Genomic DNA, 13042 nt, shown 5'->3' on the forward strand with positions numbered 1-13042 from the left:
CTATTTGTGCGAACAAAATGATAAAAATTTCATTTGGGTACAGTGTAGCATGACCGCGCAATTGTCACTGAAACCGCTAGAGCGATGAAAGCTGAAAATTGGGCTGGGAAGGAAGGGGGCGAAAGTGCCCTGTATTGTAGTGGTTAAAGCAACATTGTGATTTTTCGTATCTATTTACTCGACGTGACATCATCTTTTATATTTTACCAAAAAAATTGGGATATGTATTTCTTTTGGCATTAAAATGTAAAAAAGTGTATTTTTTCCTGAAAAACTGTATTTGAAAAACCATTGCACACATACTGTGTGACATAAAAAATTGCAAAACCCACCAATTTAGTAGGGTCTCTACTTAAAAATAGGATTTTTGTACTCACCATGAAATCCTTTTCTCTGAAGTTCACTGACTGACACAGCTCCATTAATCTTGACCATAGGGTTGTTACGCCACCTTCAGGAGAGTTATACATGTGAAAAAACAGAACTTCACCGTTCCGGCTAGGGGGCGGTCCCTCCAATAATAACCCCTCAGCCTGCCTCCTGCAGCTCAGTACGTCAACAAGCAGTATAATGTAAACCAATAGGAGGGGAGGGTGCTGTGTCAGTCAGTGAACTTCAGAGAAAAGGATTTTACGGTGAGTACAAAAATCCTATTTTCTCTGAAGTTCACTGACTGACACAGTTCCATTAATCTTGACCATAGGGACGTCCCCAAGCAGTGTCAAAACGAGGGGTGGGAACAGCATAAAAACTTCACCCACAACCAGAAGTGGTCAACAATGCAACAGTGCATTATACTCAAAGTAACTGTATTAAAAAAAAAAAAAAAACTGAGTAAAGAGTGCAGAATGTCAACATTACACGGCCACCTGCAAAACTTTGCGGCCAAAGCAGGCACCCGACGATGCGCTTACATCCACTTTGTAGAATTTGGTAAAAGTGTGAACGGACGACCAAGTCGCCGCCTTACACACTTGAGCGACTGACGCTTGATGTTGGAAAACCCAAGAGATTCCAATTGCCCTGGTGGAATGGGCTGTGATAGGAAAGGGGGACACCTGCCCCTTCAAGGCGTAGGCCTGTGCCACAATCTGTCTGATCCACCTGGAAATGGTGGCCGACAAGACCGCCATACCTTTTTTCGGACCAGCTATCGAAATGAACAGAGAGTCTGACTTCCGAAAGGGAGCCGTGGCAGACAAATATACCCTTAGAGCCCGGACCACATCCAGGGAATGAAGGGCCACCTCCTTAGGATGTGTTGGTTTAGGACACAGAGATGGTAACACAATGTCTTTATTGAAACCACCTTCGTCAGAAAAGAACGTTGTGGACGCAACACCACCTTATCCTTCTGGCCAAAGTAATGGCCACTAAGAAGACCACCTTCTGAGAAAGAGTCAACAAGGGAATTTCCCTGATGTTCTCAAATGGCGGTTCCTGAAACGCCAATAGCACCAGGTTCAGATCCCACAGGGGTAACGGTAGACACACCGGAGGAACTACTTGCCGGACCCCTTGAATATAAGTGCTCAGTGGAGAGTGAGACACCAAGGGTCGCTGTAAAAAAACAGCCAAGGCTGATATGTGTCCCTTAATGGTGCTTAAAGCCAATTTCTGGTCTGCTCCTCACTGTAAAAACAGCAGGATCCTGGAAACGGAATAGGTGCGCAGACGACACCCTTTCTCTTCACACACGGAAATGTAGGCCTTCCAGGTGCGACGATATATCTTCTGAGAAGATTTCTGTGCTCTCACCATAGTTGAAATCCCAGAGTCCGACAGGCCCTGGTTCCTTAGCACCTGGCTCTCAACAGCCATGCCGTTAAAACCAGCGATGGTAAAGCAGGATGGAGAATCGGACCATGACACAGAAGGTCCTCTCGTAACGGTAGTTGCCAGGGAGCGTACTGCAACCAGGCGTACTAGGTCAGCGTACCGGGGCGCAGAGGCCATCGCGGGCAATCAGTATTACTGGAAGCCCCTTGGCCTCCACTCTGCAGAGCAGACGTGGTAGCAGTTTTAGCGGAGGAAAGGCATAGATCAGTCGGTACTGACCCCACGGAGCCACCAGTGCGTCTGATGCATCTGCCCAAGGATCTTTTGTTCTGGATACAAATCTCAGCACCTTCCAATTGAGATGGGAGGCCAAGAGATCCATGTCTGGTGTGCCCCACCGCAGGCACAGCAGCCTGAACACCTCCGGATGCAACGACCATTTGCCTGCCAGTTTTCTACTCCCGGGATGTAAATGGCCGTCAAGGCCGGTACATGTCGCTCTGCCCACTGAAGAATGTGAGCGACCTCCCTTGCTGCAGCCAAGCTTCTCGTTCCTCCTTGATGGTTGACATATGCCACCGCCGTGGCATTGTCTGACTGGATTCCCCTAGTAGTCTCATCGACCATGTGGAGAGGCATAGCCTGATCGCTCGAAGCTCGAGCACACTGATCGGCATCTTGGATCCCTCCCCCGACCCTGGGTCGACTGTACTCCCAGTACTCCACCCCAGCCAGTCAGGCTGACGTCCGTTGTGATCACTGTCCAATGTAGAGGTAGGAACGACTTCCCGAACCGAAGTGCCGGGGACCTCAGCCACCAGAGCAGGGAGTCTCTGACTGGCTCACCCGAATCTGCCGATCCAGTGATAACAGAGATTTGTCCCATTTTGTCAAGATCTCCTTCTGCAAGACTCTGGTGTGAAACTGGGCGTACGGTACCGCCTTGAAGGAGGCCATCATGATTCCCAGGACTCGCATGCAAAAGTGCAGCGACAACCACCTGCGGTTCACCAATAATTTTACCGTGGCTCTGAGAGTCTCTGAGAGTCTGCAGTTTGTCTGAAGGGAGAAACACTCTCGCTTCCATGGAGTCCAGCAGTAAGCCTAGGTACTCCAAGCGCTGAGTCGGTATGAGCATCGACTTCTTTAGGTTCAACGACCACCCAAATTCCTGCAGGGTTTGCATGGTGATCACTTCCTCCTTTAATTCTGAGGCAGAAGCTGCTCTCAGGAGATCGTCTAGATAACCTACGATCGTGATCCCGCGTTTTTGTAACAACGCCAAAATCAGAGCCAATACCTTGGTAAAGACTTGGGGTGCTGATGCCAAGCCAAAAGGGAGAGCCACAAACTGGTAGTGGATTTCCCCAACTGCAAATCGAAGAAACCTCTGATGCTTGAGGCATATGGGTATGTGCAGGTATGTATCTTGGCTGTCCAAATACACCAGGGAGTCCCCTTGATGGAGTGCAGCGACCACTGAGCGAACTGATTCCATTCTGAACCTGTACTTTTACAAAGAATTTAAGGGCTTTTAGGTTCAAGATTGGACGTACCCCTTTCTTTTTGGGGACTACAGATTAGAATAGAACCCCTGGATCCTTTCCAAATCCGGAAACAGGCACTATCACCCCCCTAGCTTAGCAGTTCCCTTACCGCCCCCATTAGGGCCTCCCGGCAAGCCGGGAGTAAGGTTACACTGGAGGGGAAGAATCCATTTGGTGGCCAAGAGAGGAACTCTATCTTGTAGCCAGAGGATATCAGTTCGCAGACCCATTGGTCGGATAGCCGAAAGGCCCATCGGGCTGCAAACTCCCGAAGGCGACCCCCCACCCATGTGACGGGCGGGGGCAAACTTTCATGCGGTAGCACTTTTGTTCACAGGCTTATTAGGCTTGCGGTTCCAGGGATGCTTTTGTCCCTCAGAGGTCGTCCTGTCGGACTGGGAACATTTAGTCGAAGTCGCGGACGAACGAAAAAGCCTTTTTTGAGTGGAAAATGAGGGCCCTTGCCTGCAGCGTGGTTCCTTGGCCTTCCCGGCCTGTCGGAACAAGGTACTCTTCCCACCTGTGACATTCTTAATAATGTCATCCAACGAGGCTCCAAAGAGCCACTCACCAAGGAAGGGTAGATCCGTCAAGGCTTTTTTAGATGCCTGGCCTGGTTTTGCCAAATCAGGTGCCTTAGCACCACTGCTGACACTGAAGCCCTGGGTAGCAGGGGAAGCATATCCAGGGCCACGTCACAAACGTACTTAAGGCCGTGCACTAAATGGTCTGCTAGTTTCACACAGATGGGAGTAGCCTGCTGCTTCTCCAATTTGTGGCGCAAAAGTTTTGCCCATTCAGTAAGTGTCTGCGACACAAGTGCTATGGCCAGTACTGGTCGTATTGTGGACCCCACAACCATAAACAAGAAATGGGCCACTGCCTCGGCCTTCCTGTCAGTAGGGTCCTGAACTGCAGGAGTCCCTTCTACCGGGATCGTGGTTACTTTATTTAACCTGGATACTGGTGTGTATATGATCGGAGGAGCCAACCATTTTTAAAGAAATCTCTCCTCAAAGGGGTAACGCACCGCCATTCTTTTAGGGACCGAAAAGGTCAGTTGCGGTCATCCCCATTCCTTGTATATGAACTTATCGAAGTCAGATACGGAAACCCCATAGGTGAACGGGCTGGCTTACAGGACCCAAAAGGGAAGGCTACTTCAGCAGAGGGATCTGCTGTATCCTGAATTTTTAGGGTATCACGCACAGCTGTGGTAAGTGCTCCAACTAGTGCTTCGTCTTGAGTGGACCCGGATGGGGACTCATCCTCACTGTCCGATCGGTCCTGGTCAGTGTCATGTGAAGCAACAGAGCTCTCCCCGAAGGACGGGGGGCAGGGGCCACTTTTTACCACATTTGCGCCCGCACACCGCCTCCACCCTGGCAACGAACGTTTTAAGGACCGCCGACAAAGTGTCCAAAGGCACTGCACTGTTTGCAGACGAACCGGTTGCAATTGCAGGGAGTTCTGGGGAAGAAACACCAGTTTCTGAAGCCATGCTGACCCATCCTGTCTGTCACCCTTGGGGACTTAGGACAGGTGCACAGTCCCACCCTCCTAGCTGCTGCAGACTAAGGGGCCCCACCGCAGGACTCACCACCCTGACCGAGTTTTGCACCGTTCAGATACAAGTGCCTGCGTCCTGTGTCAGTTCCCAGGTGTCCTAAGTGAAAAACTGCGCTGGGCTACAACAAAATGGCCCCTCTGTATAAAGGACATGCTCACAGAGAAAATGGCCACCGAGCTACAGAAAAATGGCCCCTGACCATGCTTTCCACTGAGGCACACCAAAAATGGCTGACAAACAACTGTACACAGTGAAAGAACAGTGAAAATGGCGGCAGAACAGCGCCATGGCGATCAGCACATGCAGACCTCCAGACACCCAGAGGGGAGACCACAGACACCCAGGGACACAGCCACCAAGCGCAGCCCCCCATCCAAGGTGAGAGCCCCCCAGGGGACCCCTGGCTACAGGTACACACTCCGCCCAGCAGCCCATCATGCAGCATCCCCCACGGGGGGGGGGGGGAGAAGGGACAGGGAGAGAAAAGAGGGAGGAGAGGGACCCTTGAATCGACCTCCCATTGAATGCCCAGCTGCTCAATCCCACCGAGGCAGGGAGAGCTGTACTTACCATCTGGACGAGCTGGGGACATCCCATCACAGACCCACTTTCCGATCAGTACGGGGTGGCTGCTGGCCACGGCACACTGTGACAAAAACATCGGTAGTCCGGTCATATGTGTGCCCCGGAGCGTTGCGCTCACCGGCTGCCCCTGGAGCCTGAAGGGCATGTCGTGGCCAACCAAGAGTGTAGCTAGGGTCTGCACATGCTCGATGGCCAGGCTGGGGAGACTGCAAGGATCTAGATTATTCAGCATGTCATCCAGCCGGCTGTTGATAGCAGATCACAGGATCTCGAAATCTTGCGCAAAAGGCAAACTTCAGCAAAAAAATCCCAAGACCGATGGTCCCGCAGGGATCCTAGGTCCATCTCCTTCACTAGGCAGAAAAAAACGGAGCTGCAGGAGGCAGGCTGAGGGGTTATTACTGGAGGGACCGCCCCCTGGGCAGAACTGTAAAGTTCTGTTTTTTCACATGTATAACATGTTCTACCTATTCCTCTCCTGAAGGTGGCGTAACAACCCTATAGTCAAGATTAATGGAGCTGTTTCAGTCAGTGAAGAAAGAGAAAAATATATATGTTTGGGGGTTCTAACTTATTTTCTAGCAAAAAAAAACAAATACAAAAAGTGGTACAAAATGCCTGGTCTTCTACTAGTTAAGAAACACCAAATATTTCCAAATGATGAAAGGTTTGGACTGCCAGTGGGCCAGTTGAGTAACTGGACTCTTCTACTATGAAGCTGTGCTGTTTTCATAGATGCAGTATGCGGTTTAGCATTATCCTGCTGAAATATGCAAGGCCTTCCCTAAAAAAGACATTGTCTGGATGGAAGCATATGCTTCTCCAAAACCTGAATATCTCTTTCAACATTGATGGTGCGTTTCCAGATGTGCAAGCTGCCCATTCCATATGAAGTAATGCATCCCTATACCATCAGAGATGTAGGCTTTTGAACTGAGTACTAATAACAAGCTGGAAGGTCACTCTCCTCTTTAGTCTGGAGGACATGGTACCCATGGTTGCCACAAGGAATGTAACATTTTGATTTGACTAGGCCACCTATAGATTACCTGCAGATTTTCTATGGTCAGATGGAAAAAGTAGAACAGATTCCTCCATCTACGCTGAACTGTATGGATGGAAGAATCTCCCACTGGCCCAAGCTTCAGTATCTTGCTAGTCAGCCCCATTGGCTCTCAATACCTGAACATTCTGATTGGGTGCAGGCATTGTTTAGGTTGAGAGCCAGCGGCGCCGACTAGCAAGATACTGAAGCTTGGCCCAGTGGGAGATTCCTCCATCCACACAGTTTAGCATACATGGAGAAATCTGTTGCACTTTTTTCATCTAACCATCCAAAATCTGCAGATAATCTAAATATATATATTTATATATATTTACAACAGACCATTTTCAAGGAGCTTTGGCCTAGAGAAGGCATTTATGAATCATGTTCAGATATGGCTTCTTTGCATGATAGAGTTTTAACTTGCATTTTTTGATGGGAGGGTGAACTGTGTTCACAGACCGTGTCCTGTTACTGCCCTGTTGCCAATTAACCAGATTAGTTGAAAAATGTTCTTCCACCTCTTCCTTGTTAGTACCACTTACTTTGCCAGCTATTTGTTGCCCTGTCCCAACTTTTTTAGATGTATTGCTGCCATCAATTTCAACATTTATTTCTTGAAATGGTATATTTTAAGTTTAAACATTTGATATGTTTTCTATTTTCAGTTGCGAAAACAGTATTGGCTTTTTTGAATTGGGGTTGTAAAAACATATATTTTTATCTATGTGTTGTTGAGAATTATATGCATATCTAAAATACCTAGATACAGAAGTCTGGGGTTTTATTTTATAGACATCAACTTCTAAGTCCACATCAGTAACTAAATTCTATAAATCATAGATCTTTCTTTATCAAAGTTTCTACAGGCCTTGTAATTATGGAGCTTATGAACATCAGAGACAATTCATCCTACACTGATATTACTTGTGTTAACTAAACAAATGAACAAGTTTTACTGCAGTTTAAGCATTATCACTACCCTGACATTAAACATGCAAGACAACCTCCAAATAAAAAAAAATCCAGATATCAAACTACAGAACACAAAAGTAATCTAAAAACAAAAATGAAAAATATGCAAGCATAAGCACCATCTGTTATAAAGCACATTTCATTTGATGTGCTAAATATGAGCTTTAGGCAAAGAATAGAAGATAAATTGTTGAATGTGCACAAAAATTCCAAAATCTGTCATCGGTTGTGATTGCTAATGCTTTCATCAGCTACAGTATGTTCTAGCAGCATGCTTATTAAATGAATACACTAAACTGTAAACTGCCTTACTTGGGTATTGTAGGTGACCCAGAACGGTGAAAATGTACATTCTGCCACTTTCCATCACGGCGATGCCACACTCTGGTCTCTTCAGACTGCATAGTCTTTGGCAATCCTAGGGAATCCATGTACTGTGTCAGACGGATATAGGCTATACAAGCAGCATCTTCCCCAATCAAATGGACATGAGGGTTAAGTATGATAGTATGGATAGGTTTATTGCTCTTGGATAAAGCTAAGAGTAAAGAAAAAAACAAAAATACATAAGAAAATATAGAAAAATACACATAGCTGAAGACCTGTTTACCTGTTTACAATATGAGATTCAGATATTTAGGTATAGCACATTTTTGATGCTCAGCGTCTTCATGCTCAGCCATGAATGATGAACTCTAGAGGGAGAATGCTGAAGGTCACCTATTTATGCTGTGAATGATACTCAAGTGTCTAGCTGGTGTTATCTTGACAAGTGTTTTTTTATGCATTCAGAGCTTGCAGAACATAATACTAGCTGGATTTTGGAAGCTGCAGAACGCTAGGTGTTATACTTGCCTTTTTATAAAAAATACCAGTCAAAGTTAATTTGATAAGACTATAACAACATTCCTTCTCATGCTTACTGATAAGGTAAATGGAATAGACATTTAATTTATCAAACATTTATTTATGATTATCAAAACATGTATTTATGATTTAATATATATATATATATATATATATATATATATATATATATATATATATATATATTGGATGTATATTCTGTTAGAAGTCACATTGTGTAACAATTGTCTTGATTGTGTTTAAAGGCTATTTACACCTTAATTTGCAAAAACTGCTATATCGCCCCTTTGAAGATAGCCTTAAAGTTGACAAGCTTATGTGACTGGCCATCCGCATATCAATGAATATCACCAGAGTATTAAGATTTGACTTCAAAATTAACTGTAGATTCTTAGCTAGTTCCCACTCTTTTGGTAAAACATATACATTGTATTGTTCTCCCTAGCTACTCAGAGCAATGTTTTTCAAGTCAACACTGTGTATTGTGCTGTGATGCTCTCCATGCATATATCTAAAACTATAGGCTTGTATATTAAATACAGTGCCTTGCGAAAGTATTCGGCCCCCTTGAACTTTTCAACCTTTTTGCCACATTTCAGGCTTCAAACATAAAGATATAACATTTTTATTTTTTGTGAAGAATCACCAACAAGTGGGACACAATTGTGAAGTGGAACGAAATCTATTGGATTTTTTAAACTTTTTTAACTAATAAAAAAATGAAAAGTGGGGCGTGCAAAATTATTCGACCCCCTTGCGTTAATACTTTGTAGAGCCACCTTTTGCTGCGATTACAGCTGCAAGTCGCTTGGGGTATGTCTCTATCAGTTTTGCACATCGAGAGACTGAAATTCTTGCCCATTCTTCCTTGCAAAACAGCTCGAGCTCAGTGAGGTTGGATGGAGAGCGTTTGTGAACAGCAGTTTTCAGCTCTTTCCACAGATTCTCAATTGGATTCAGGTCTGGACTTTGACTTGGCCATTCTAACACCTGGATATGTTTATTTGTGAACCATTCCTTTGTAGATTTTGCTGTATGTTTGGGATCATTGTCTTGTTGGAAGATAAATCTCCGTCCCAGTTTCAGGTCTTTTGCAGACTCCAACAGGTTTTCATCCAGAATGGTCCTGTATTTGGCTGCATCCATCTTCCCCTCAATTTTAACCATCTTCCCTGTCCCTGCTGAAGAAAAGCAGGCCCAAACCATGATGCTGCCACCACCATGTTTGACAGTGGGGATGGTGTGATGAGCTGTGTTGCTTTTACGCCAAACATATTGTTTTGCATTGTGGGCAAAAAGTTCGATTTTGGTTTCATCTGACCAGAGCACCTTCTTCCACATGTTTGGTGTGTCTCCCAGGTGGCTTGTGGCAAACTTTAGACAAGACTTTTTATGGATATCTTTGAGAAATGGCTTTCTTCTTGCCACTCTTCCATAAAGGCCAGATTTGTGCAGTGTACGACTGATTGTTGTCCTATGGACAGACTCTCCCACCTCAGCTGTAGTTCTCTGCAGTTCATCCAGAGTGATCATGGGCCTCTTGGCTGCATCTCTGATCAGTCTTCTCCTTGTCTGAGCTGAAAGTTTAGAGGGACGGCCAGGTCTTGGTAGATTTGCAGTGGTCTGATACTGACTATGAAAATCTTTTTGTATCCAAATCTGGCTTTAAACTTCTCCACAACAGTATTACGGACCTGCCTGGTGTGTTCCTTGGTCTTCATGATGCTCTCTGCGCTTTCAACAGAACCCTGAGACTATCACAGAGCAGGTGCATTTATACAGAGACTTGATTACACACAGGTGGATTCTATTTATCACCATCAGTCATTTAGGACAACATTGGATCATTCAGAGATCCTTGCTGAACTTCTGGAGTGAGTTTGCTGCAATGAAAGTAAAGGGGCCGAATAATTTTGCACGCACCACTTTTCAGTTTTTTATTTGCTAAAAAAGTTTAAATTATCCAATAGATTTCGTTCCACTTCACAATTGTGTCCCACTTGTTGGTGATTCTTCACAAAAAATTAAAATGTTATATCTTTATGTTTGAAGCCTGATATGTGGCAAAAGGTTGAAAAGTTCAAGGGGGCCGAATACAAGGCACTGTATATCATTGTTGAATGTGGCTTCAGCAGTCAACATGTTATGTTATGACACCCCTTGAGTTCTGGGGTTTCCCTATCTACTCTTCCCTTTCATTATCTACTAAAGTTATAGCAAATCAAATAAAAAAAAAAATAAAAAATGTACATTTGCAAAATGTATTTATAAATGAACATAACATACCGGTATATGAACGATAGCAGGTTGCTTATTTTTTCTCCATAATAGGGTCTTACCTATACCTACAATTTACACAAGATTTCATCGATCATGGGGGGTTATTTACGAAAGGTAAATCCACTTTGCACTGCAAGTGCACTTGAAAGTGCAGTCGCTCCAAATCTAAGGGGTAGATCTGAAATGAGTGGAAGTTCTGCTGATTTTATCATCCAATCCTATGCTAAAATGCTGTTTTTTATTTTCCTTGCATATCCCCCTCGGATCTACAGTGACTCTACTTCCAAGTGCACTTGCAGTGCAAAGTGGATTTGCCTTTAGCAAATAAACACCATAGTGTCTCTACACTAATTTGAGTAGTGAATGACAGTATTTGCCGCTTCAATTTTTTTTATATATATTTAACTTCCCATTATTTTTTAATAGGCTCCACATTTACATGAAGTTCAACTAACACTGCTGGGGTGCTTTCGCAGATGCAGGAACGTATTCTTTTAAACCATGTGAATGAAAGGTAGGTAAACCCTAAAATATATCCTACCATTTTCAAAGTAAAACCGATGAAAGTCCATTCCTTCTACAAGGTTTCCTAGAGCTTCAGGCTCAAATGAAGTAAGGCCAGGGTCACAGATCTTCCTGTAAATATATTAACACGTCACTGGACATACAACACATATATCCACAATGTATAAGTATTATATTTGAACTGAATTGTTGACTTTCTGTTAACTATAAATAGCAAAGTCATATCCTACAAATTAAATGGTGAGTTTATAAAAAATGGTGTTTTATGTATTTTTTATTGTAATACAGGAATAATTGATGTATCTCAAATTACAACAATCTTACAATGTCATTTGTTCTTGTATAAAATAAGTTACAACATCATATTATAGAAATACAACACACAAGAAAAGGGGGAAATGACAGCGCAGGGAACATTCATACAATAATCTAAGCCACTATACATGGTTATGTTACACCAGTGTGGTAAAGGAAGCATAAAGATGGATCTAGTCCAGGGACCCCATATTTAAAAGTCTTATGGTTTACCCTATGTCCATAGCTAATGTATAAACTGGAAACCTCGCATTTTATCAAGTTCCAGCATTCCAACAGACAAGGAAGGAACTATCCTCCAGGTTTGTTTTTGCATAAAAAAGCAATGTGCATGGAGGGATTTTAGCACATGTCCAAACCTGTATATTTTTGAGAATGCGTATGACAGATTTTAGGTTTGTATATATTAGAAAATTTGAGAATATCTTTAGTAAAAAAATTGACCTCCATCCAATTCCACTGTGCACATCAGACAAGACCATAAAGAGTGAAACAAATTCACTTCTTGACCACAAACGCGAAAACAATCCCAATTTATGCAATTTAGCTGGAGTTAAATACATTTGTGAATAAGTGTCAATTTAATAACTATCGGTTGATAAAACAAATTAGTTATATACTGTCTGTATCTTTGAATTCATACCAGTCTTGGTCTGTCGGTTATCAGTGCTAAATAATATTTAGACACTAATTCACAATTATATTGTTGGTTAAAGAGCTGCTCAAGCTCTGGCTGTATGTGAGCTGTGTGTTTTAAAGTGCTACTCCAGGTAAAAATTACTTTTTTTTACAGTACCTCCCTCCGACCCCTCTCTAATCTAACCCTTCCCCCACATTTACCTGATGAAGGCAGATATACTGACCTAAGTATCCTATCCAGGTCACTCACTGCTGCCGGTTATGATGTAGAGGAACCCCTAATCCAGTGTTATGATCTATGATGCCAGCACCCCCACCCCGAGACCACTGGTCTTGTCTCTGTCCTGAGTGGACTCCTCCAACAGCTATCAAATCAGGAGTGTTCACATCTCACAGACAGTAACATAAACACCCGAAAATTGACCCTTCCAGTAAATAAACAGAGGAAAAGACTTGGGCCAGCAATGTTACATGAGCATGGCTTCAGGTAAGAGGGATTTCGTTTTTTTTTTTCTACTTATGGGATCAAATAGTTAGGTATCATGCAGCTGGGCTTTAACTGAAGATAACTGAAATAACTGAATTAACTCTCCTCTTAAAGAGATCTGAAAAAAACTTGAAATTGATTTACTAAAGGCCCATATGAAAAGAAATTTAACACTTTGTAAGAAATTGCATAAATACTCATTCATGAAAAAACTAGCTAATGTTTTCTATTTTTTTTTTTTTTACCAAAAAGGCAAAACATTTACTTAAGATAAGTAAGTTACAGTACAAAATTCCAAAAAATACAAAAATGGTAAAGATGGTTACATACAACCAAACTAAACAAAAGGATCCTTAACTAATGTTTAATTGTGCTGTACCATTCTGCTGGGAAACTATAAAAAAAATCTCAAAATGTAATGTGATTCA

General features: G+C 43.3%; 1 protein-coding gene across 16 annotated transcripts in view; it reads right to left on the reverse strand.

The window, feature by feature from the left end:
* CAMK2D (calcium/calmodulin dependent protein kinase II delta) overlaps positions 1-13042 on the reverse strand; it is a 375227-nt gene that overhangs the window by 13039 nt on the left and 349146 nt on the right. For 15 of the 16 annotated variants that reach the window (XM_077476794.1, XM_077476792.1, XM_077476797.1 and 12 more), the window contains 2 exons: positions 11190-11284; positions 7814-8039 (listed from right to left, as the gene is read on the reverse strand). In XM_077476794.1, coding sequence (XP_077332920.1) covers positions 7814-8039; positions 11190-11284 — 321 coding nt within the window. Of the gene's footprint in view, positions 1-7809; positions 8040-11189; positions 11285-13042 lie in introns of those variants that run through there. The other variant, XM_077476799.1, reaches the window with a different exon arrangement.

Source organism: Lithobates pipiens, unplaced genomic scaffold (assembly GCF_037356315.1).
Source record: "Lithobates pipiens isolate NorthernLeopardFrog02 unplaced genomic scaffold, aLitPip1_a1.2 Scaffold_13, whole genome shotgun sequence".
Taxonomy (NCBI): Eukaryota; Metazoa; Chordata; class Amphibia; order Anura; family Ranidae; genus Lithobates; species Lithobates pipiens.